At 43.1% G+C, this 25935-nt stretch overlaps 1 protein-coding gene across 8 annotated transcripts in view; it reads right to left on the bottom strand.

Annotated features, from left to right (window-relative positions):
• Positions 1-3565: 3565 nt before the first annotated feature.
• Positions 3566-25935, bottom strand: part of XPO7 (exportin 7) — a 104876-nt gene continuing 82506 nt past the window's right edge. For 4 of the 8 annotated variants that reach the window (XM_070255940.1, XM_070255910.1, XM_014737773.3 and 1 more), the window contains exons 12-28: positions 24691-24884; positions 24127-24232; positions 21732-21867; positions 21147-21220; positions 19928-20008; positions 18956-19019; positions 18478-18586; positions 17420-17526; positions 15045-15133; positions 14200-14307; positions 11906-11988; positions 11457-11671; positions 11099-11237; positions 8931-9091; positions 8386-8484; positions 7682-7809; positions 3566-4088 (exon numbers count right to left, since the gene is read on the bottom strand). In XM_070255940.1, coding sequence (XP_070112041.1) covers positions 3824-4088; positions 7682-7809; positions 8386-8484; positions 8931-9091; positions 11099-11237; positions 11457-11671; positions 11906-11988; positions 14200-14307; positions 15045-15133; positions 17420-17526; positions 18478-18586; positions 18956-19019; positions 19928-20008; positions 21147-21220; positions 21732-21867; positions 24127-24232; positions 24691-24884 — 2158 coding nt within the window. In that variant the 3' untranslated portion in view covers positions 3566-3823. Of the gene's footprint in view, positions 4089-5067; positions 6667-7681; positions 7810-8385; positions 8485-8930; positions 9092-11098; positions 11238-11456; positions 11672-11905; positions 11989-14199; positions 14308-15044; positions 15134-17419; positions 17527-18477; positions 18587-18955; positions 19020-19927; positions 20009-21146; positions 21221-21731; positions 21868-24126; positions 24233-24690; positions 24885-25935 lie in introns of those variants that run through there. The other 4 variants (XM_070255933.1, XM_070255923.1, XM_070255927.1 and 1 more) reach the window with 1 other exon arrangement.

Raw genomic sequence — 25935 nt, 5'->3', positions numbered from 1 at the left:
GAAGTGCAATAAAGTGCAGTGCATTAAAATGAGCTATGCCTGCATTTGCCCTGGTGAGGACGTCAGGTACAGTGTTGGACAGAAGTAGTAAGAATGGGCATCCTTTCCCTGCTTTTGATCTTAGGGGAAACATTTAGTCTTTCACCTTTAAGTATGCTGTTGTTCGTGGCTTTTTCATAGATGTCTTTTAACCTGTAAGGAAAGTTTCTATTCCTAGTTTGTGAGAATTTTTATTATGAATAGGTACCGAATTTTGTCATGTGTTATTGACCTATTGACACAATCTGATTTTTCTTCTTTGTCTATATGGTGAATTACATTTATTGAGTTTTTATGTTAAGGCAACCTCGCATTCCTAGGATCAATCCCACTTAGTTATGTTCTGGTACCCTTTTAATATATTTTTGAAGTTGATTCGCCTATATTTTGTTAAGGATTTTTGCAGTACTGTTCATGAGGGATTACCAGTCTAAAGGGTTTTTAAAAAAATGTCTTTGTCTGCTTTTGGTATCAAAGAAATGCTAGTTTCATAAAATGATTGGCACCTCCCTCCTCTTCTATTTTCGGATTTTTTGTGCAATTTCAGGTGCTCTGCCTGCAAGAGCAGGGAAGTCTCCTTGGAGCACACTTCCATTCCGGGTCACCAAGCGCTCTGCCGACATGCTTCTTTTGCCTTGACTCAGCTGCTGTTCTATTCTGGAACCTGGGACTCATACTAGAATCTTCTTTCCTTTACCCTCCACATCCAACTGGTCATAAAGTCCTGTTGATTTCACCCCCCCCCCCCCCCCCCACCCGATACTTCTCAACTCTCTCCTCACAGCCCTTGTTTTGGTTCAAATCCTTACCGCCCACTAGCTGGTGGGTTAAAGGAAGACTGGCCACCAGGCTGCTTTGCAAAGTGGCCTTCGGAAACTTAGGGCTTTTAGGATAAAACCCCAACCTCTTTTGCCCCGCCTCTCATCCAGACATGTATGGGGCCGCACTCCCCGTCCAGCCAGGCTATTTTTGCAACTCCTAGAAAGGTACAAAACGTCTCCAGCCCCAGTGCTGTGCACGGCCTGCGTGTCCCGCGCGGCCTTCTCCTGCCGGCTCCTTCCGCGGGGGCTCCTCCTCCGCGCTCCCAGAGCAGGTGGAGGGCGCCGCCACCATCCTTTCCAGCCGGGTCCTTGGACGGCGCCTCACGACTGCCACGGCGCACGCCGGGGTGCGGCCACGCGCGTGACCTCGAGCACCCGGGACCCGGCTCGGCGAGCGTCCGAGGGCCGCGGCAGCGCAACGCCCGCCTTCCAGGAACGCCCCGCACCTGGCGCGGCGGGCCGTGGGCGCGGGCAGGAGTCACGACTGCGCCTGCGCAGGGCGGCGGCGCGGGCCCGCGCGGAGATGCGTCTGGGAACGATCCTGCGCGCGCAGACGCGACGGGGGTGGCGGCCTGTTTGGGGAAGTCGAGCCGGGTCGGGTGCGCCCCTTCCCTCTTTCCTTCGTGGGTCAGGGGCATGGTGCCAGCGGCTTCTGCTCTTTTCTTTTTGGGAGAGGCCCAAGGCAACGTGCGCGTTTCTCCCGCCCAGACCAGGCAGCCGGGGCTCTGCACGGCTCTCACCAGGTCAGGTCCAGCCCATCACCTCCCCTACCATCTTCTGCACTCTGCCCACGCCCCAGATACACATCCTTCTCATTCATCAGGACCTTTTCCGTCTGGTCCAGGCTTGTAGGGAGCACATTTTGGTTGCTAAGATGGGGAAGAACTAGGGATAGGAATACCTCAAATAGACGTGTGAGTAGGTCCTAAGACTTAGGGGCAGGGACAGGAGCGGCGAGACCTCAGAGAGGGAGTGGGCCTCTCCCTTGTGTCTTGAGAAGGGCAGGTGGGCAGAAGGCATGGAAGTTTAGACTGAGAGGGAGGGTCTGCAGACCGGGAGAAGGCAGGAGGTAGGGCGGGGAGGCAGAGAGCAGTGGCCCGTGTCTAGCTGCATGGCAGCGTTCTGCTGCACGTCAGTAGCTTGGCTGGTAAAGGTTCTAACTTGATTTGCTTTGTGACACATGTCCCAGACTGCAAAGTGTTCAAGGGTGGGGAATTGGTTTTCTGATAAATAGAAATGATAATGGCCTGCTATATTCTCAAAATGAAAAGTGGTTTCATTTCCATTGATTTCCCAGTTGAATTAATTCAGCCTTGAGAGGATGCTGTACCTTCACCGCCCAATGTACTCTTGAAGAGCTGAGGCAAGCTTGGGCTTTCTGACTTGGATACTACTGCTCCTACACGTCCCCACCATTTTACTCTAAGACTCTGTACGGTGGCCCCTCTGAGCTTTACATAAAGCCAGATCTATTGTCCTACTAATCAGTTTTTATCCTGAGTTTGGTTGTCCTCCAGACCTTGAATCCAGACATGCATGGACTGACTTAATTTGTTATCCAATAGCAGGTGTTGGAAGAGTCCCCATTTGTCATTTTTCATTTCTTTGTAACCTAATGGTGGTTTGGGCCATATGGGTAATGCTGTATGCTTAAGTCTGAGCTGTCTGTCTTCACGGTTATCAAGCAGAATGTAAAATATAATTGTGTATGGTGCTTGTATAAGTACTGTTCATTGTGTTTTGGAGTGAGTTTGTACTGTTGAGTGGCAATGAATTTGCCTTGCAAGTGATGATTTTTGGTTTTGAGTTTCCTTTTCTGTTGCTGACTGTCAAAAAGGTGTTTGGCCTATAGTGGATGCTAAGTATTTGACAAATGAACAGAGAGCAGCAGTCAGGCTGTCCTGTAGGGTTTGCTGAGGAAGAGGGATGATGTTCCAAGCTTGATTCCATTCTCCATTCTGATCATCTACCGTCTGGCAGCTGATTCGTTTAGCTGACCCACTGCTCCTGAAATACACCAAAGTGGCTGGCCAGTGAATTCCAGGCTATCTAAGAAACTCCAGATAGATGTAATGGACCCAGGAGACAGGTGACAGAGGCGAGAATCCTCTTAGACATTATCTAGCACCTAATTGGCAGTTGTGTTACTTACGGCTGGTGAGTATACTTTTATCCTTTCAAATTTATTTTAAAAATATTTAAATAGGCCTTTTAATTAGTCATAATCATTTACATTTTCAAGGCCTTGTTATCAGATTTATGACTTTTGCAGGTTGCCTGTAATTATTTTTGCTTTGGCACTTTGGTAGCATTAGATGGCAACTTAGGTTTGTTTGTAGATCAGGCAAAAACCTTGGGTGGGGGGAGGGTTGGCTGATGGCAAATAGGATATAGAGATGTGTTTTGTCTCTCTTCATGTCATCTCATGACCAAGAGTATTTTGGAAGATAGTCTGTTTCTGCACTTGGTTGAAATTTCATAAGGTACTAGAACATCTTTCCATTTGGGGGAAAAAAACAAGTTCTTAAGAATAAGTTCATGTTTGCAGAATATAAAACTTATTGGACACTCACGTTAAAGTCCTTACTTCTTAAAATCTAAACAGCTGAAATTTGACCCTGGGCCAAATCCCTTCTTCTTTTGTCTGATTTATACTTTGGTGGGAATAGATAACCCTTATTTGGGCAGAGCCAACAAAACACACATACATACATAATGCAATTTAATAATCTGCAGTAAAGACTTTAGGTGTTCTGTCAACGTAAGGCACAGTATGTGTCAGGAAACACTGTCTAAATAGACACTTGACATGGTGACCACAGTGCCCAGGATATTCCAGAAACTAATAGACTCTTGTTTTAACTGAATACAACCTCCACATGACTTCTTGGGGAAATCCCAAGTTTAAAGATAACTGGCTTCCCAATTATTAGCTTGAATCATGTCAAATTGCTGATAATTAATCAGAAAAGATGGCTACTTTTTGGGTACCCCCCCTTATAATCGTCAATTAAGAAAGGAACAGCTTCACTGGTTAACAAATTCGATGTGGCTGGGGAAGATTTTAACTGTGGCACTTTGTCAGGACTGGACTGCATCAGGAAGCACCACCTCTGGTGAGTTTCTTGCCTCTGAAGTTGTTTTTGAGGAAAGGCAGGGAGGGGTCTGGGGTTTTGCTTATCACTCAGCATCTCAGGATAGTTGGAGGACAGGAAGTTCTTCAAGAACCTGTGAGAAAGTTATTTTTTGTCTTATTTACTACAGAATTAGAATTCAAGGTCACTGGAACATGTCACTGGAGTGTTTTGCATATTAATGAAGCCTAACCATTTTATATTTCTTTTAGGCTTAGGGACAGACCTGGCTAAGACGAATCAATTGTATTTGCCTTCTGGCCATTAGAATACAATTTTATGCCTTCGAAATGACTTGGGACCAAGAAGGTACCCAGAAGACTGAAACAGCAGGCACGGGTAGCAGGACATCTCGGTAAGGTGGACAACAGCGGCCTCCAGAGCCTGTGATTCCCTGGATATGAGTGCTTTCCAATGTTCCTGACAATTAACTTCCCTTCCCTGGGTATTACATAGTATGGGAATGAGAAGCAGGCTCCGTTAACTGTAGTGTTCTTCATTCGATAATTCTGGCCCACTGAGTACAAAAAAAGTATGTTATGGGATAACATTTATCCTTAAACTTGTGAGGATCTAATGAATGAAGCCCAGCCACATTAGAGGAGCAGATGTCAGAACATTAACAAAACTAGGCTTTCTGCAGTTATTATTCCTCTGCTTGTTGCCATGTTCTTACCTGGAAGCTAGTAAGGGAGAGCAGCTTCACTTTTATAGCTGTGGGCAACAGCAAAAATCCTTTGCAGACCTCATGGGCCAGAATTATCAAATGAAGGATGTGACAGTTAATGGGGACTGCTTCTCATCCCCATACTATGTAGTATCCAGGAATAAGAGGACTTAATTGCCAGGAACACTGAAAAGTATTAAGGTACATATTTTGTTAGCAACTAAACCAATCATACTTTTAAAAGAAATTGAGTCAGACTTAGTCCAATGAAAAACAAGCTAATTGGACAAGGTTGAGGGATTCCTGTCATCTACTGGCTTTTCAGAATCCATGGTTCGGACACCTTCATGTGTTCAGAGTGGGACATGTCCCTGTAGACACACTAGACTTGATTGCTGAAACCAGGTCAGTAGAAACCATTGAAGTTTATTGGCGGTCACAATGCTTACACTGTATGCAGCAAACACCCTTACAAGTCTATCCGCAACCTGATCACGCAAGAAAGGATTCACCACACAGTTGCCAGAGGAGAAGAAAAAAAAATTAACAGGCTTGTTTCTAGGGGTAGAGGAGAGAAAAAAATGTAAAACCTAATTGGTGAGTGTCCCATGGGCAAGAGCTGAACTAGAGATGCGTACAACTAGCAGCAGCAGTTGTGGAAAAAGTACAAGGCAAAGAGCTTTCTCCATTAATTTTCCTCTGTAGGTTAATTTTTTTAATATTCAAAACATTTATTATGGTTTTCATTTTATAAAAATGTATATTTTTAAAGGGGTGGGAGAATGTTAAATACTTCATGCCAGGCAGACCTTGTTATTAAGAACCCCTCCACTGTGGTAACAACGTCCTCCAGTTCATACATTCGCCAGTGCAGGGTCCATATATAAATATCCACACGCACACCTCCACACACACTGCCTCAAGGGCTGGGGAAGACTCAAAGGTGTTGACCACACGCAGTTCAGCCTCTGGTGGACTCATCCAGACTGCTCACCAGGAGAGCAACGGGTTCAACTCCTTCTCTCTGGTCTCCACCGTTACAGAGACCAAGAGCCCTAAATCAGAGAGTTACATCCAACTTTTAAAAGCAAGAGGCATCTGTCTGAGGTTGAGGGTAAGCAAAGTGGGAAAAAGGATGAAGCCAAGAACACCAAACACTTTTAGCTGGAGTTGTCTGTCACTGCAAGAGGCCAAAGGACCTAGGGCAGCATCTACGGCTGACGGGGAGGGACGGTGCTCCACATGGCTTAGAGTTCCTAATAACAAGGGTAATACAGTAACAGGAAGTGGTAATTTTGGGGGCAAGGAAAGGGCAATAAGAAAAAATATACATTTGCAATTTTTACTTTTTTTTTTTGCCTCTCTACACTGTGTCACTAAATATATCTCTGCACGTTCACACATCCTCAGTCCAGTAAAGCTTCAGGCCACCAGAATACACATTTTTTCCTCACTCGCATACACAACCCCTCACATCAGCATTGGTGCACTAGACTCTGTAAAAATTTTTCAGTCACACTTTTTGTTTTTAAACTTGAGTCAATATAAACCTTGTTCAAAATGTTATGAAAAAATGTACATGTTTATACAAGGCAGGTTGTGGCAGGACACTGGGGGTTCTCCCTCCTTGGGTGGCCCCAGGAGGAGGGGGCTGGAATCTCACACATTTGTGTCTCTGTCTCCTCCCACCACCCTTCCCACCCAATCCCCCAAGAACCAGCAGCGCCCTGCCCCCTAGTGAGTGCACTCACACCCTTATTCCCTGGGGAAATAGCTAGTTGATCTTTGCCATTCTCCCCACACCCCAGAAGAGGAAGCCAGGATCAGGCAGGCCCTCTCCCTTGTAATTGCTCGCCCCTCTGGGCCAGACCAAAGGGATGCTGCTCTGTACAGGTAGAGTCCAAGGAGGTGTCAGCTCATCATATCATTGCTATTCACGCCATAAGTGGAATTCTTCATCGAGTCGTTGACTTCTCGACGGAATGCGGACAGGTTCTGGGTGAACCTACAGAGAGGATGCATGTAGGTTGGGGGAGTAGGGTGGAAGGGAAGGTCTCTGCCTAAAATGCTTCTAGCAGACGAGGAGCTACCGAGAGACAGAACGTGTGGACTGATGGCTTCTGTTTTTAAGGTCAGTTCATGTCAGTTGTAAGACTTTAAGGGCAAGTTGGGCTAGTTCTGTGCTCCTTTTTACCTGACAACTTCATGGCAGGTCTTGAGATCTGCTCAAATCTGGGGCTTGAGGGCCACCATGGGCTCATGGCAGCACAAAAGGAATCTTACTGACAGAGGTGGGAGGTGACCGTCACAAAGTGAGGGCAGGAAGAGAGTGAAGCTGTCTCATTGCTTAATGCCAAGAGACCTGTGGTAGAGAGCTGTGCTGTCCAGCATGGTAGCCACTAGCCACATATGGCTACTGAGCACTTGAGTTGTGCCCAGTGCAACTGAGGAACTGAATCAAATTAAATTTAAAATTCAGTCCCCCAACCACACCTTAATTAATTTAAAATGCTGTATTTTAAATTAACTAAATTAAAAAATTAATTTAGAAAAACCTGACATTCAATTCAGTTACTGAACAACTTCTAAGTATGTTTGGAACAACTTGAGTATGGGAATCTACTTTGTCCATTGTAAATTTTAAGAAATCTAAATACAAATCAAGTTATTGCCAATGAAAATTTAGCATCTGAAGTGAGATGCCCCGTTAAGTGTAAAATACGCAGGATCTTGAAGACTTAGTACAATAAAAAGAATGTTAAAATTCTCAATTTTTAAATATTGATTACACATTGACATGAAAAAATTTTGGATACAGTAGGTTAAATGAATTTTGTCTCTTTCTACCTTTTTTAAAATGTGGTTACTGGAAAATTTAAAATTACTTACATGGCTTCCTTTTCCAGCGGACAGCACTGCTTTAGATGGCCTCTAAAAGACTTTTAAGGAATTTCCCTTGTTTCAATGATTTGAAAAATAACAATTGCCTAGGATTTCTTGGCAGGGCCCTCTACACTTACCTGTCTCTATTCTTTGTAAGAAGATTTCGCTCAATGCCTTCCATCAAGTTTTCAAAACATAGATGCATAGCCTGCTGCTTCTCTGGTGGCTGGCTGTTCACGATACTATTCCTTAGGTCAGAAAAATACTGTGGGGCAAGCAGTGAGACAGGGTAAGAAGAGAAGATGGGGAAAGGCAGATTAGCTCCCCATCATCTGCAGGGTTGAAGGAATTTTCTCCAAGAAGAAATGGAACACCCACTAACATTACATACCTGTTTTTTGATTCAAGCAAGTACTTGCAAGATAATATATCTTTATCTTACTTAAAAATCAAGAATTTTAAATCTCTAAACACTATAAGGGTTACCTGATCCAGATTCTTCTTTTACAGCAATTTCTAGACTGACTTATGTTTATGGCAGAGCTGGAACTAGAACTTAGATCTTAGCTGCTCTGATCTCCAGGTATATTCTCCCCTTGTAATACTTCCTCATCCTTTACCTTTGTCTGAACTGCCACATATGCTGACTTCTAACAGATAAGTGATTATGTGTTATTCAAAGCAATGAAAAGGACATGCTCAGAAAATGGGCCGTTTTCCCTCTGTTTTACCACTGTGGGGTGTTTCTTTAAGCATTTCACACAGTGCACTGGAAAATGACAGGCAGACGCACACTTAGCCGTGCTTCTGGCTCTGGTCACCAGGGAGCTGGCTCGCTTACCTTTTCATTAAGTAGTATCAAGCCAAGCAGCGGTCGGGACATAGACCACTGGTTTCTGCAGTCTTCAAAGATGATGATGTTCAGCACCGTCGACAGCATCTGGAAACGACACGGAGGCAGTGACCCGGGGTGCGGCTACCCAAGACAGAATGACAGATTCCAGACAGAGGGTTTTATCAGGTTGAAGGCTTTTTCTGTCTAGGGTAAACCAGATGGATGCTGCTAGCTCATGTCCACTTACAGCAATGGGTGAGCAAAGTCGTTGTCATGGAAGGAGGACACTGGTCATGGGGCAGGCCCTGGGCATGCACGTTGGTGTGACACTCAAAAGAGCAATTCACAACCTGATTTTCCCCCCCAGATTTTCTGTATCCAATGATTACTCAGCAAACTCAAGATCCACTGCAATTTTAAGGCATACACTTTACCTCAGCAGCATTAACCTGATGAGATGGTAGTCACTCATCTTGCTTCACCTACCCTCTCTGAGGGGTTCTTCCATTGTAGGACACCCCACACTGCCTCCTAACCCTCATGTTCCTTACCTGCTGTATCATCTCTGGATGCTGCTGCATAATATGCAGAAAGCGATCACTCTCCTGGTTCAGGGGTGTTGTCCTCTTCTTGGTGCTACGTGACAGCTGCTTGAAGAGGTATGTCACAATGTGGTCCAGGCAAGAGCAGCAGCCTGTGCATACCATGGTGTCTGGAAGAAAGAGGGGCAGGGGTAGAACAGCTGGAATACTTAGCTGTGGATGGTGACTTGGGCAAACCTGGATTGCCCTTAGCTAAGATCCCATAGAGGTACCAAGTCCGACTGGGAATTGTGGCCAGTTCAGCCAGGGCCACTGCTTGGGATACTTCCTGTTACCCTCTCATCCTCATCATATAGCAAGGTCCAATTCTAAGTTGGAAAGTGAGTGTGTAGTAATAGATAATATAAGGAAATAAATATTGAAATTATTGACTGGATGTGGTGTGCATGTATGTCTTTTGCTTCATATAGAGTTTACATATAGTAAGTACTTCTATTGTGTCAGAGATTGTGCTAAAGTCTTTACAGGTATTATCTTATTTATCCTCTCGAAAACTCTAGGAGGTAGGTGTTCATTTTACAAATGACTAAAGCAAAGTTTGAAGAAGTTACGTGACTTGCCTCAAGATCGCTCTGCTACTAACTGGAAGAGCTGTGATTAGAATCCAGGAAGCCTGAGATGTGGCCTACACTCTGAGTTACCTGGGTGATGTCATTAAGCACAGCTTAATACAGCCTATCAACAGCTACAGTTTGTTGGAGTGGGCCACCATGTTCTTTATTCATCTCCAAAGCATCTCGGGGGGATCGAGGTAGGGGAGCTGCAGACTCGTCCGTGCATTTTACCCAGGGGACACTGCAGCACAGCCTGTGGACAGAGCTCTGACTAGGTGAAGCTCAGGCCACAGCACTAAGAGTAAATCATTCGGTTTCCATTTATGCAGAGGTCCCTCTATTTTTAAGAAGCTATAAAATAGTCTTCCAAAGCATGGTCTGATACTTTGACTAGATTGTCCTAGACATGGCTATGCACTTTGCTGAATGGAAGTAAATGCATACCAAAGAAGTGGCACGCAGATGCGGACAACTCACCACAGTAGACGACCCAGAAGCTCTTCTATGTGCATTTGCCCTAGATCATGATTATTTTACTTAATTGTCCTACTTATGTTTTGCTTAGCCCAACATAAAAATGTATTTTACTGGGGCCAGCCAAGTGGCTCAGCAGTTAAGTGCACACTTTCTGCTCCGGCCTGTGGTTTGCCGGTTTGGATCCTGGGTGCAGACATGGCACCGCTCGGCCAGCCATGCTGTGGTGGGCGTCCCACATAGAAAGTAGAGGAAGATGGGCACGGATGTTAGCTCAGGGCCAGGCTTCCTCAGCAAAAGGAGGAGGATTGGCAGCAGTTGTTAGCTCAGGGCTAATCTTCCTCAAAAAAAAAAAAGGTATTTTATTTTCTGAACACACACATACCTACTAAGATCACTAGAAGGCAGTTTCTCCAGCCAGACAGGAACCAGCTGGAGCAGGATGAAAAAATATAGAGATAGCTGAGTAAAACCCTTCCACAGCTTCTACTGTCCTCCGGATGAACTCCAAACACCCTCACATGGCTTACGGGCCCCCTTCGTGATCTCCGGAGTTCCTGTGCCTCCCTCTCTTTCCAGCTTCCCTTCATTCCTCTTCTGTAGGAGTGCACCAGCCACCTGGACTTCCCAACCCTTTCTTGCTCCTAGATGCTAGCACTTGGTGTTCCTGCTGTGAGGAAGCCTCCTCCACCGACCTGATAAGCCTGTTCAACTTTTAGCTTTATGCTTTCCTACCAATTCTTCTGGTCAGCCTTCCTTGCCCCCACCTCCTCAAAACCAGGAGCTGAGGTATTCTTTCTGACAGCTCCTACGGCACTTCGTACTCACCCCCACCATAGTGTCTTAGTACGTAAGCTGAGTCAACAGGCTGTTGTCTGTTTCACTACTGTATCCTTAGTGCCTGGCACAGCGCCTGGCCCTCAGGAGGGGATCAGTTAAGTATTTGCTGAATGAGAATGTACCCATGAGTTATGTACTCTGTTGTTAGGGCCAATTCCCCAAAGCAGTATCCTTTTGGATAGTGGGGCAAGATTCTCCCTTTTTGTTTAGTTAAGTGGTAAAAACAAACCAACAAACCCAGGGGCTTACCAAGTGCAGTAAGTCCTTCAGAAATGGAAGAGAGAATATACATGATGACATGAGGTTCCAGGCTTGCAATAAAGTTCATGTGGTCCTGGGTCAGGACTTCCAGTAGTGAATAGTAAGACTGGCTGAGCTTGGGGTAATCCTGTGGGAGAAGAAGATGAAAATCAGCTTCGGCACTGTGTACCTCAGCATACAGGGAGCAGGGTCTTAGATCAAATAGCTTAGTTCCCTTTGATGGGAAAACGAAAGACCTAGTTGGAGCTGGCTTACAGTTCTCAAGAGAAACATTCAGTCATGGTCTCAGGAAAAAAAGAGAACATGATTAGGGCCTTGGATCCTGTCAATGAAGCTTAAGGCTTACCAGGAGATCACTGTGGGGAATGGAGAGGAGCAGCTTGATGAAGGTCTGTAGAGCATTGTCCAGGGCATCGTCTCCATAGAGACGGAAGACTCCAAAATTGACATAACTCCCACTGAGAGCAGCCTTTAGCATGGAGAAGCAGATGGAGACGCCCTTTAGCTTCAGTGCATACACCTGATCCTTTGGGACTTCTCCTAGTGTCAGGATGCGATTGCCTGAGTAGACATGTGATAGATAATGTATTTATTCAACGACATTATAGTTGATAGTTTATAAACCAACTCAACCCTCCTACTCCAAAGGTCCTTGGTGCCAGCTGGCACTGTAATACAAATGTTATGAGCAACATAGCACGCCTTGACAGTGCTGTCCCAGCCACTGCCAGGGCATTTGGTATGGTGACTGAGCTGGAATTCACTTCCAGGGTTCTGCTCCTCTAACAAACTTACCATACATTGTTATCATCTTGCTGGTTTCTCTGAAGAGTAAGATGCCATTGGGGGAAGAAACATCAAACTGGAGTCGCTGGGATCTAAGCAGAGAACACAGGAGGAGAAAAAGTCAGAGGTATGTTGTTGGAAGATTGGGATACTTCAGGCGTTCATCTGGGTACCTCGGGTGATTCTTTTCGTCACTAAGATGTGCAAATTACCTAGCCTAATGTGAAATAACCAAGTTAATCAAAGATATTTAACCACTGATACAGCTTATATCTTGAAGATCAACATGCTAGATTCAAGTTCTGCTCAAACTGAAAACATTTGAAAGAAACAAAAAAATGAAGCAGCAGATAAAATTATTCTCTTACAATTCTCAATTTTATTTGATTAGCATAGCTTCTGCCACAGCCACTTCTTGGTAGTACTAACTCACTGCCCTTTGGACACGAATCTGTATTTACCTTTATGGCTTCAGTGGCAGCTGAGGGAAGGGTACAAGCATTGTTACCGCTTTAAAAGAAGAAAAGATACAAAGGGACTTTGAATGCTACAAGAGCAGACAGCTAGGAAAGGCAAACATTCTAAACAACTGGAGTTCTGAGTTCCTGACTGTTCCCTAGACCAGGGCACGTCTTCTTTGGTTTGCCCCACCTTTTAATGAGCTTCACTGATCTAGCTGGTGAGGCCTCAAACCCAGGAGTCCTTCATGACTCCCTCCCCACACTGAGCCCCTCAAGATTTCTCTCTACAATATGCCTGAATCCCTCTATGTCCTATATAGTCCTTCGACTTCCACCCTTTCCCCTACAGTCAGTCCCATTCTTCACCTTGTGGCTAGGGCGACACCTTTAAATCACGTAAATGAGGTAATTTCAATCCCCTGCTTGAAATACTTCCTTCAGTAGCTTCCCACTGTAACAAGAATATGTGCCCAGGCTCCACTGCTCTACTATGTTGCTCTAACATCTGGCCTCTTGCCTGCCTGTCTGACTCATAGCCTACTATGGCCTCCCCTCACTCACCACGCTGTAGCCAGTGGCATTTTTCTGTCTCAAGTCCCAGCAAGCTCCTCCTATCTTAAGACTTTTTGTAGGTGTTTTTTCTGTTTAGATTGCTTTTGCCCCTTCTCTTTGCAGGGCTATCAGAAACTTAGATTCCCAACTTAAATCTCACCTTCTCTCACCCTCCTCTCCTTCAAGTCCTGTTTTATTACATTATTTTATTTTTTCAGAGCACTTACCACTGTCTGAAATGATCTTCCATACTTATTTTACTGTCTTCCCCCTACAATGTAACATCTAAGAAAGCAGAAGTTTTGCCTGGCACAATAGCTGGGAAAGTGTGTGGCAAAGAGTAGATGCTCTCAAATATCTGCTTTATAAATGAATAATTCTTGAGCCAGCTATGATGGCCCAGTGGTTACAGTTCGGCGTGCTCTGCTTCTGCGGCCTGGGTTTGGTTCCAGCATTGGAACCACACTACGCATCTGTCAGTAGCCATGTTGTGGCAGCAGATAACACAGAAGAACTAGAAGGACCTACAACTAGAATATACAACTATGAACTGGGACTTTGGAGAGGAAAAAAAGAGAGGAAGACTGGCAAAAGATGTTAGCTCAGGGCAAATCTTAAAAAAAAAAATGACTAAACTCTTGACCATAAGCCTCGTGCGAGACTACAGCCTCTTTGAGTATTACCCACTCCCTCACAAAGGTAATCTTAAAAATGACTAATTGTCTAAGGAGGCCCACGAGACGCAGATGCACACACCTGAAATTCTAGTCAAGTCAAGGTGCTGGATTTTTCTTTTTCTCCATCTCTAAATTGTTGGGTAAATCTAAAATGTGATATTTTGGAAATCTTTCTTTTTAAGTAAATCTTTACTGATCCAGCTGTAATTTGCCTAAACAAATACCTTTCTTAAGAAAGAGCATTCGAGTGTGTCCCGCATCCCTCTCAACTGTCTCTACGGAGTGTGAACTATGAGAGTAGTAGGCATGGCGCCATTATTGAATGTTAACTCCGATGCGTTTGGGGAGCGAAATCAGAACCGTGCTTGCCAAACTCACTTCTCATGAGAATCTTGAGACTCTTTTTAAAGTGACTTCTTTCCTGCAAGCAGCTATGGCTTTGTATGGTTGGGGACACACTTCCTTCAAACAAACAAAGATAGACATGCATGAACTTTTAGAGGTTTTCACATTTCGATAGCAGTGAATCTTATCTGCCCATAACACTAGGTAGAGCAAATTCTTTTAGGGCTTTCTCAGATAAAAGGGCAGTTGTGCCCTGCTTCCTGCTTACCTGTTATGAACTAATTCAGCCATCAGCTTGAGCACAGGTGTGGTACAAGCTGGATCATGGTACCACAGCTCAATTGCCCGCTGGAGAATTGGCATGTAGGATGGATATCTGTAAATGAAAAGCTAAGGAGAAATTTCTGAATCCAGAAAGGTATATAGAATTTTAAATAATTTCTCAGCAGTGGCCAAGTACAGTGCTGAAAATTTGAAGTGACAAATTACAGTTCTCTACTTTCCTGTCTCTTGCTTGTTAACCTTGGGGTGTTTCTAACCAGAAGGTGCTAAAGTGATTGTGTGTGCTTTAACTTGTAACAGGCATCTAATAATACACTGTAATTTACATAATGACTTTCTTTTGAAGAGCACAATGCATTTCATGTTGTTATTTTCTGTGATAGGAAAGGGAATCAGCTATTTCCATTACATAACTATTGGAGAAACAGAGGCACTCAGATTTGAAATTTGTTCAGGGTTATGAAGTCAGTAAGATCAGATTTTCTAATACCTCGTAAAGCGGTCTCTTTTTCAGTAGACTAAAATGTTTCTCTTTTCTAAGTGCAGCAAAATTCACATGCAACAGTTCCACAGTGGTATTATTCCATAGGTATTTATGTCTGGGACTCAAGAGAAACTGGGAAACTATCTCAATGCCAGAGCAGAAACCTTGCATCATTAGACCTCTATGGAAGGGGAGCTTACAAGCTATGTGGTAGGCCTTTTGGCTAACTCTTCACCTTCTTTGCCTCACCATTCCCTCATCACCCCTCCCTCCCCAATGACCTCCGTCACCCATTCACATTCCAGTTAAGGCTGGCTGTGGTACACTCCTAGTTTGCATTAGGATACATCCATTCAAACAGCATCATGAAGCTGGTCTTGGCATTGAAGGCGAAAGCTATCCCTCTCAGGTCTCTTACTAGGCCAACTAGAGTTCGCTGTGGTAGAAGGCAAAAATACGTTAAAACAGAAAAAAAACCAAACCTATAACCACCTGATGGGGATTTCACATATCTGTAATCAAATTCTTTCTCCCATCATTCAACAAATTCTCCTTCCCAAATATTCTGAATTGATCTCTTCCACACTATTCCATACAATGGAATCTTTTCACTTCAAAAATTTTAGAAGCTTGTTATACTAAGAAAAAGGGATGGTTCCTGATCCATCACAGCAAAAATAGAGGCTGAAAAAGTTTTAAGACATTAATGTGATAAATCATATGTTAAAAAGGAGAAAAGCAAAAAAAGTTTATTCAAGAGGTAGAAAAAAGAAGAGCAAAAAAGTCCATACAAGAAGAGGTAGAAGACCCATATATCCTAAAGGTCTGGCACCACACCTAATTCTACAAAGGTGCCAGCACCATAGGAACACAAATGCAGACCCTGCCAGGAGGAAGACAAAGGAGTCTACATGATGCCTGGTCCTTTGGTTGGGGAGTCTGGAGATAAGACTGATATGTTGAACCTTGGAGCCATAACCATTAAAGTACTATGCTTTTACAGAAAAAGAGACTGAGGCCTAAAGAGGTCAAGTAACTTGCCCACAGTCATGGTGCTACGTGACAAGAGGCCCAGGCTTAGGACTCACAGCATGAAGCTCCAAATCCAATGCTCTCTTTCTCCATAGAACCTTTCCTTGTGTTCCTAAAAGCTAATACTCATCAGTAGGTTCAAGGAGGTAGCACACTTGGGGATCCTGACTGATATGTCAAAAACAACTGGACTTCTGCCAACAGCCTGCTTTAAGCAAACAGTTCTATTCCTAAACTGATACCATAGGCTCAATTTTCAAATCTAAGACATGGTCAATCTAAAAGACCTGTTATGCTGAGGTGTGACACAGATGTGGGTAACGGTTGTAGTTCCTGGCCAAGGTGATTCTTTTTATTAATTTCATTTGCTTTGTATGGAACTAATGTGATGGGGAAAACGGACTGATATTCACTGGTATCCCTAAATGATCCTTGATATTGGTTGATACGCTAGCCGAAGTTACTGATTCCACACTAACTTTAGCTTTGAATGGTATCCATCTCAACTCCAAAACACTGTTAGAAAGAGGAGAAAGAGTTGGACAAAGTGGTGTTGCTCTCTGACCTCCCTGTTGATTTGGAGACAGACAACTAAGAGGTTTTCTAAAGATGAAAATGGAGAATTTTAGAATGTCAAGTAAAACCTGACATTTTTAGGTGCTCTGTAATTCAGCCTCAGTGTCACTACAAACACCACAAAAAAGCCCTACAAATATTATTAGCCTAGTGTCTTCTGGTTAGGTACAGAGATCTGTAGGTAAGGACAGCAGGTATGTGTGAAGTAAAAAGATGAAAAAAGCAAAAATCAACAACTGACAATTCTGGGAGCCAGAAATCAATAACTAAAGGGAACATTAGAATTCCATCTACACGTAAATTCACAAAGCCTTCTAAATGACTCGTGTCAAAGAAGAAATCTTAACAGAAATTAGAAAATACAAAGAAGAGAACGATAACGAAAATGTGACATTAAAACTTGTGGATTCTGGGGACCTGTTTCACAGCAATGTAAATACACAATGCTACTGAACTGTACACTTAAAAATGGGTAAGATGGTAAATTTGATGTTATGTTTTTTACGACAATTTAAAAAAAAAAACTTGTGGAATAATATACCTAGAGGATAGTTCTAGTTTTAAATGATTACACTAGGAAAGAAGAAGGACTGAAAAGTTAAGAAGTTAGAACAACTCCAAGGAAAATAATGATTAAGAATAGAAATAAATAAAATAGAAAATATAAATAAAATAGAGCGAAAATAAGCCCCCCCATTTTTTTTTTTTTACAAAGACTAATAAAATTAACAAATCTCTGAAAGGACTGATCTAGAAAAAAAGAGAGACAGCACTAGTAAGCAGTATTCAAAATAAAAAGGGGACATACCTAAAGATACAACAGAGATGAAAAAGGCAATGAGGAAACATAGAAAATAACTATGCTAATACATCTGAAAACTTAGACAAAAAATCCTAAGGGCTGCTTAAGAACACACTTTAACATAAAAATAAAGAGTTTATAAACCAAACTGGTTCTTCTATTTCAAAATCCCAGGAGTCTAAGAGATTAAATAAAAAGCTAAATTAGTGGACAATTTATGGATAAGCACAATTTTTCTACAGTGCTAGCTGAGCTAGTCTGTCAGGGGTGGCCTCAACCAGAAGCTGATCAATCAGTGGGTGAAGGACTCACCTTTGCCTCTTGCTCGTTGAAACTATTAGTGCTAAACATCTGGGCGACAGCCTCAAACGCTGCCGTGAGTGGCAGCATGAATTGCTCATACTGATCTTCATCCTCTCCTGTAAGGGAAACAACCCAGAGTGTGACCCCAATATAAAAAATTCAAAGCTGTATATGGCTGGAAAATAAAATGGTATAAAGAAGAGCAGACCCAAGGATAATTCAAAGGGGTCCCTTTACTATCCCAATAGGTATTAGTAGCAATTTCAGAATAAAATGTATATATAGAAACAACTTTTAAACTAGAAAATGGCAGAAATCATCTAGTTCAGTCATGTCCAAATTTTTTCCATACTGAGCCAAAATATCAAAGATTCATGAGTATAAGGTACTACATTATTTATTTTTCCTTAAGTGAGAACTACAGTCACTTGAGAAAGGACTGAGTCTGGTGTATGAGAACCAGATGAGACTCAAACTTGAATCAGGTGCTTGTGGAGGCTTTATTCACACTTCTTTTTAAACAGTCATCTCTCTTAAACCTAGAAGATTTTATAATGTCATTTTAGTAGGATGACATTTAAATTGCTCAAAATTATGATGATACCATTGAGCTTCAGTCATTAGTGGACCCCAGACTGCTAATAGCACAACTGGAGCTGGAAAGGTGCTGACACCCTCCTGGGTCACATGTGTTAGTGAACCAGCAACGAAAAGTGGTGTTGACTGTCTCAGGTGAGTTGCACCTCAGTGTGGGGTGCAGGGGTTATCTGGCCAATGAGATGCATTTAGGAATCTCAATTGCCTTATTTTACAAATGAGAAACATGAACAAAATGTTAAATCACTGCACATCAGATGAAAACTTCAGGCCATACTGTTACTGTCTTCCGGTTACAGGGACCGTGACAGCATGATCAGTTCTTGGTGAAATTACACTGTTATTTCAGATAGGTTTGTTGCTGTTGAGACAGCGGGAAAGACCTCCCCCACGTCTAGTTTTCTATCTTCAAGTAAAAATTCAGAACAATGCCAGATGCCCTCCTGAGCCTCTTGGATGCACTGCAGTACCTAAGTCCACCATGAGGAGACGCCCAAGCGCCGTGTAGAAGGTGGTCCGACACCGCATGTCTGTCAGGTTGGACTGATTGTTAATACCCAAAAACGAAAAGTGCTCGCTCTAGTGAAGAAAAGAAAACAAGTTACAAGGATGAAAACAAGGGTTAGAGGCACAATACCAGGCAGCAGTTTTAGAATTCCTGAGCCCTTTCACACTACTGGCTACATCATCATTTCCTTAAGGGTATGTGTTTTTCTTCTTCTTATTACTGTTGTTGTTACCTACAACTGATTTATCTTAGTACGAGCACAAGTAGGTGACTTCAGCATCACTCAGATCACCTGGGTCCCAAAGAGCAGCTCTGATGGCAGTGAGTGTGGTCTGGCAGCATGGTGGACTCAGGGATTTGAACGTCCCCCCTGGATGCTGAGAGAGTGTGTGCGGGGTGGAGGGAGAGCAGAGCCAGGAGGAGGGGCTCCGACCACTCACCGTGTGATTGTTCAGCATGAACTGCACAGCACTAAGCTTCACTAGTTTCCGTACACTACTGTACGTAAAGACAAAGGAAGGAGGTCAAGGAAAGTGTGAGGCAAACTGAGAATCTTAATGCACAACGAAACTTTCTAGGATAAAATACAATTTCTTTCTTTACTATGAATTCTTTACTCAGAAATCTTATTTTTCTCAACCATGTGCACTGCCAAATGGGGAAAAAATGTGTTCTAAGCAGTATCTAACTGATCAATGAGAGAATACCAAACTCCTATCTGTAAGAAAATAAATAAAACTCAGTAGTTTCCCCAAGAATCATGAATATCCTAGAGGAGCTTTTCTCAAAGGGGCCTCTAAGAGAGAATTAAGCCCTAAAGCCTTGCCTAAGGCATCCACTGTGTGCGGTGAATTAACTTCTCTTCTACGCATTTAGAATGGTACTAGCTATGTAGAATCTTTGGGAGAAGTGCAAGAAAAGTCATTCAATTATTACAGGGTTGACTTGCAGACCCTCATTATGAAAGGCTGTCTTAGAGCAACTCAAACTTTACAGCATACACAGCCCGAGTCAAGAGGAAGTAGAGCCACTACTTTCACTGCAAAGCTTGTAATCAGGTCTAGCAACAGGCTGACAGACAATGAAGATGGACTTTGCTGCCGCTGAGGATGCTAAAATCTTGGCCACAAAGAATGTGTACCTATCAGACAGATCTACTGGGTATTTCTGGCTCTTAGAGATAGCAGGGATAAATCTGTAGTAAACTATTAGCTTGTGGGTTGGCTCACTTTTGGAGTCTGACATTGTTCCTGGATTCTGTGTGGGTATTGCCCTTGGCTCCAAGGAGAAGGGAAGATACTTGAGTACGCATAAAGCTAAATTAAAGTGGAAACAGCAGGAGGCCATGATTTCTCAGACTGTGGCATGCCACAGTTCCTGTTGTGCACAGAAGCTGGTTTAGAAAAGGATATCCAATGGAGAGGTCATTGAGAAGCTGTAGTGTCTTGGAGGTGATTGGTTCACAGCGGCCCCAGTACTTCAGGTTGGTGATGCTGGAGGACAAAAGAAAAAAAAAAAGCAGGAGACACTTTTGATTTGACTCGTTTCCTTGAGGGTTGGGAGAAGAAGAAAATCATCCATCAAGAATCACCACACATCTGCATCACCAATTCACAGACATCACAACCACAAAAAATGGGTATAAAATCTCCGTACTTACATTTGGTTGACTAGAAAAATTATCCTTCAGATAATCTTCACTACTTGGTTCCAAAGCTACACTGGCCCATACCCAGGCCCTTGGAATTCTGGGGCACTCCAGGGCTGATTTCTGCAGCAAGGGTAAGAGATTTCTGCGGCAGTGATAACATGCAGTCGTATGCAATTCTGCACCTGCACATCCACTGTCAGCTGCAGAATTCTAGTAGCCCTTGCTTCTGGATTCTTGGCTGGCAGAGTCCTTTAGACCCCCTTTGGTTTTTTAATCTTAAATTATTAACCAGCACATGGATATGAGAGTTTAGGATTGGGATCATCGGAAGGGGGCAAAATGTCACTTTGCACACAGCCCTGGGTAATATATTTGGCTCCTAGTGTGTGCTTTGATAAATTGAGGTCCTAAAAAGGGGAAAATGTAAATAAAGAGGCGTAACTTAAAAACAAAGACAAAACCAAAAAAGGGCCAATTAGGAGCTCCAACAGTTCAAACAATAGGGCTAGATTTTGGAGATTCAAAACTTTCAAAGGGTATGATGCTTCTTGAGAGGAATAGCCTGTTTTAAAGTGGGGCTCTCCTCCTGAGGGGCACACCTAGTGGAAATCAGCACCAGAAGTGAATGCTCACTCTGGGCATCCCTAGCAGCAAGGTGATTGGGTGAGAGGCTGAGCTCCAATCAATGGGGAGGGAGGTCCATTTCCTAATGCCACGACAGGGTTTCACCCGTGCTTCCAGAGGCTACAGATGAGAGTCCACATGAACAAAATTAAACCCTTGCCTATACAAGCCTGGAATGCTCTGGGGCCGGGCCATATCTCTAAGCACAGCTTGTCACACACTCAAATGCACAATTTTCTGACGCAAACGATCAATGCTGGAATACCAAGGCACTGGCAGCACAATGCCAAGATCACATGTTACAGTTGCAACAGGATTGCAAGGGACTCTTGCTGATGGCAAGCCAAAACACTTACATTTTTCCTATGAAGACACTTAGGACCATGGTCTCATCATTCAAGCCCAGAACTTCCGAGAGTCGGCGATATAACTGGTGTTGTGTTAAGGGATGAGAAAGTAACCGGAAAATATGGATTAGAAAAATCATATCCCAGTACTGTTTTTGTCCTCATTCAGGGGGTAAGATATGGGAAGAAAATCAACAACAATGCTGAGAAAGTCTTTATTGAAGAGGTGAGCTAGTTTCTAAGTATTACTCAACACCAGATAGATGCTGAGCTATCTTACTGGTCCCCTTCAACGCTGAAATAACACAAAGACTGTCAAAGCCTTCTGCTATTCTGAACATCAATTTATGTACAGAGATGAGAAGTGCCAATTCTGGGGAGACTAACATGTTTTGACTGGCCATTTGTTAAGCATATGTAGCACTACGAAAATGGACCCAATTCTTTGATGAGTCTCCCCAAATTCTACAGACTAAGAGGAGACATTTGGACTATGCTGATATGTGAAATCCAGAGATTGTATCTGAACTGTTACCTGCCGTTTCCCTCAAGCAGCGAGTGAGAACTAAATGAAGCCAATTGAGAGTCTGTTACCTTAGAGGATTTTTGCACCTGGTCCCCAATGTAGATCTTCCGAAACTGTTCAAAAAAGCTCAGCATGGCCAATTCTAGCTTCTCGTTACCCGCTTGAGCCAAGCGAGAATCTGTTAGGTTCATCAGCTGGAGCACCCTAGAGGAAGAAGAGCAACGATTCTCTCAAGAGCAGGATATCCTGGTCACTCTAGCAAATCCAGCCTGCCCTGAAATAGTCATGTATGTCTCCTCTCCTTACTCATCAAATCTGAAAGGCATTCTCTGCAGGCTCTAAGTTCTGTTGACAGAACAAAATTCTCCATTTCTGCGCCACAGGAACCACAGCCAAGGAATAAATAAGAATGATAATTAGATATTTAAAATTTTGAATCTACTGAGGCTGTAGATTGAGGCAGAACTCATAATTGGCTTAAAAATAATGGAAAAAACAGTGGTACTGGAATAATAGTCTTCTTTGAAACTTTTGTGAGACCTTGAATAAAGCAATTTATTTTCTGAGTCCCAGTTCCTTGTCTATACAATGAGGGAGAATGGAACTAAACCAGTGGTTCTCAACCTTTTTTCTCACATAGCCATGAAAGGAATGGAGACACCTGAAGAATGACATTCATAGGCAGGTGATGCTTCCAGGGACCAAGACAGACATGCTACCTGTGACTTCATCCCTTTTCCTTGCACCCACCCCTCCAAAAGAAAGCATATTGGAATGCAAGTGAGTGAATGCTGAATGAATAAGAATGATGTTATTACAAGTGAGTCATCTGACATTTTGATAGCATGAGAACAGGTGTCAAACTATTTGTGACATATCATGAGTGAGTTAGGCTCAGTTATCACGCTGCAACACTTAAGTGGAGAACCAGTATACAAGACACTACCTAAACTTAATTTATATTATGACACACAGACAGTATCACACCAGGCTGCAGAGTCCAAAAGATACTAGATTTCCTCCTCATTAAATCTTTGCTCAACTCTTCAAAAAATGCCAATGTAACATGCTATGGAGACTTCTGTCAGGATTAAGGCACCTAAGGGCAGATGGGCATCTGATAAACCAACTGGGTGGAAAGAGACAAATGGGGATTTTCAGAATCAGAATAAGAATTACAGACAGAAATGTCTGGGGCTAATAAATTCTAAGGCATCATGTTAAAATGAGTTGATCTCTAAGAAGAGCATCTGAAAGTTTAGAACTCTTTAGGGTAGCAGTTCTCTGCAAGGTCAAAAGATCATTTTCAGGGCCGGCCCCATAGCCTAGTGGTTAACTTTGGCAGGCTCCACTTCAGCAGTCTGGGTTTGGTTCCCAGGCATGGACCTATACCACTCGTCGGCGGCCATGCTGAGGTGGCGACCCACATACAAACTAGAGGAAGATTGACACAGATGTTAGCTTAGGGCCAATCTTCCTCACAAAACCAAAAAAACCAAAAATATTATCTGCCCTTTCACTCACATTCTCACGATGGAGTTTTCTAGAGACTACAAAATCTGTAATATCATGACTGATTGAACGCAGAAGCAGATATGAAAATCCAGCTGACTTCTACTATGTCAGACATTAAAACAAAGCCACTTTTCTCATTAATTTTTTGAAAACTAGTTCTTTAAAAACATATATTATTTATGTTGACATGTAATGGGCTTATTGTGATTTAAAAATGAATATTTAAAACATTTCTCAGTTTTACTTTCTAATACGATAAATACCAATAGATATATCTCACAAAAACAGAAGCTCTTTGGAGGCTCTCGCTACTTTTTAACAGGGGAAATAATCCTGATGAAAAGGTTTGAGAACCTCTGCTGTAGGGTATTAAAAAATCCTGCCCTTTTATTTCTATGTTGGGTAAATTCTTAGAAACCAGTAAATGCTCATTTACAGATTTTTAGTAAGATGAGACTCACACAGATACAAAATAACCTGATGTCCCTTAGGTAGAAAAGTGTACGGTTGACAGTTCTGAAAGGCTGTAGAAACTCTGTAATTCCTTCTTTGGGGATATTTGAAGAATCGCAGTTTCCTAACAGACTTACTCTGGTATGGTAAAACAGTCCACATTTCATTAACTCTGAGATAGTGTCCTTAAACGGAACTGAAAACTACTCCCCATTTTGGTTTTCCTAATTCTGTATCCAGCATTTCCTTGCTGCATCACTGCAATGGTTTTTTAGTAAAGACTGTAGGCAGAATTCTTGCTGTACTTATAAAAGGTTTGAAGTTGGACCTGTACCAGTCCTTCATTTTCATGGGCAATCAGTTTCATGAGATTATGTTCTATAAATGGGGAGGAAAGCAGTAACAGAAGCATGTCAAGTTCCCATGGCCTAAGGACCAAAAAGGGGGTGGGCGAGTCACAGGAGTGAAATGGGAAGCCTCTGTGGAAGCACTTACCGACAGACAAGCTCGCCATCCATAGCATCCTGCTCATCAGTGCTGGCAAAAGAGACACGGCCACCAATCACTGCACCAATGATGTAAACCAGCCATGTCAGCCTTCCTGCAACAGGAAGAAGACCCATTAGTGTCACCTCCAGTAATAATTTCATGAGGAAATTCCTTGCTCTGAGGTTCATTTCCTACTATGAGTTTCCTTAATCCTAGGAACACCATAGAGAAGACATAAAGTCCTACTCTTCTTACAGAGTGTAGCTACTACTCTGCTCTGGTAGGGTGATGCCAAGGGGGAAATTCATTAGATAACCAAGGTTCTCCTATCAGATGAGGTCATTATTTTCAGAGTGCACACCTTTCTTAAAGTTACATATACCCACTGCAGACAGGACTTCACTTCCTCTTCTCTAGTTCCCTGTGGCATTTATTCACAAATACTACTCTGTGTACATGGAGGTAATGGATGAAGGCAGAATCCTTTTAGGGGGAAGGTGGAAAAGAGGGGGTAATGAGTAAAAGGGCACTGACAGCACTTCCTTCCGGCCCCGCCCACTGTCCACTCACCCTCCTGCACTGCAATATCCATGGGGCTTGCACTGGCGCTCTGCAGCAGCTCCTGATAGGACTGGGCTGACTGGTCAAACAGCTGCACGAGGAGCGCACATGTCTTCTCGTATTCACAACGCCCGATAGTAGACAGCTGGTCCAACTGCTGCTGGACCAGACCTGTATCCTCCAGAGGGTCCTCCAGTCCATCTCTACTCCCAAAGAAAGAAGGAAGGCAGCTCTCTTAAAACATGCCTACTCATTTCCCCACTGCAGCAGCTCTCTTTCTTCTTCATTTAGCCACTAGTTCCAACTGTAAATGCCCACATCCCAACACTACTGTTTTATCAAGGAAGGAATATAAAAAAAGTTGGAAGGCAGATGCCTTCACCCTAGCATTAGCCTCCCCTACGTATATTCTGCTTTTTGGTCTCCAATCTTTCAATCTGAATTCCCCAGTCCTTTATCATTTGTCTGCTTCGATCCTCTCAGTCCCATGTTTCTCACCCCTAGGTACTCTTGGTTCTTAGCATCTCTCCTGCTCTTGACTATAGTAAACTTTGGGACTAGAAGTATCCTGTCCCTTGTGTGAGGCCACTGTGACCCAATACATTTTGGAATTCAGAAATCTTCAAATTTTAGGGAAGCAATGTGATGCGTCTACGATGTAATATGAACCCTCAGTGGGCTCTGCAGCATGTCAAATACAATATTCCTATAGCAAAATGTACAAATATTATCAGGAGTCATACTAAGCAGAGTTTTAAAATAAGACTATATGTAGTCTCGCATCAGCACACGTCAAGTTTTGCCACCCAATGAGTTTTGGTGCCAAACTGATGAGAAAATTTAGTCTTCACATCTTGGATTTCAGAATTGCAGTTGAGGCACTGTGGATCTATACCAGGTCTTGCCTTACCTACTGGTTCCTGGATTTAAAAATCCTGTCATATTACAAGCTCTCTGTCTACTGTTACATCATAGTATGACAATCCAGCAGCAGCAGCACCATCACTACACTAGCAGTTCACAGTTGTGTGTTTACCATGGTCCACACACTGGGCCAGGGCAGAGTAAGTTAATCCTCATAGTAACCTTGCTCAAGAGTACATAGCTATTAATTGTCTCTCTGGGCCCAGAGCCCACACATGCAATCATTCCCCAACACAGCCTCACTGAAACCAGCTGAATCCTCAGGAACAGAAACGATGCGGCTAATAGAACAATTCCAGTGGGCTTCACAAATACTCAAGACTTCGAAAT

The sequence above is a fragment of the Equus caballus genome, chromosome 2 (assembly GCF_041296265.1).
Source record: "Equus caballus isolate H_3958 breed thoroughbred chromosome 2, TB-T2T, whole genome shotgun sequence".
NCBI lineage: Eukaryota > Metazoa > Chordata > Mammalia > Perissodactyla > Equidae > Equus > Equus caballus.
This window is presented reverse-complemented; position numbering and strand designations above follow the sequence as displayed.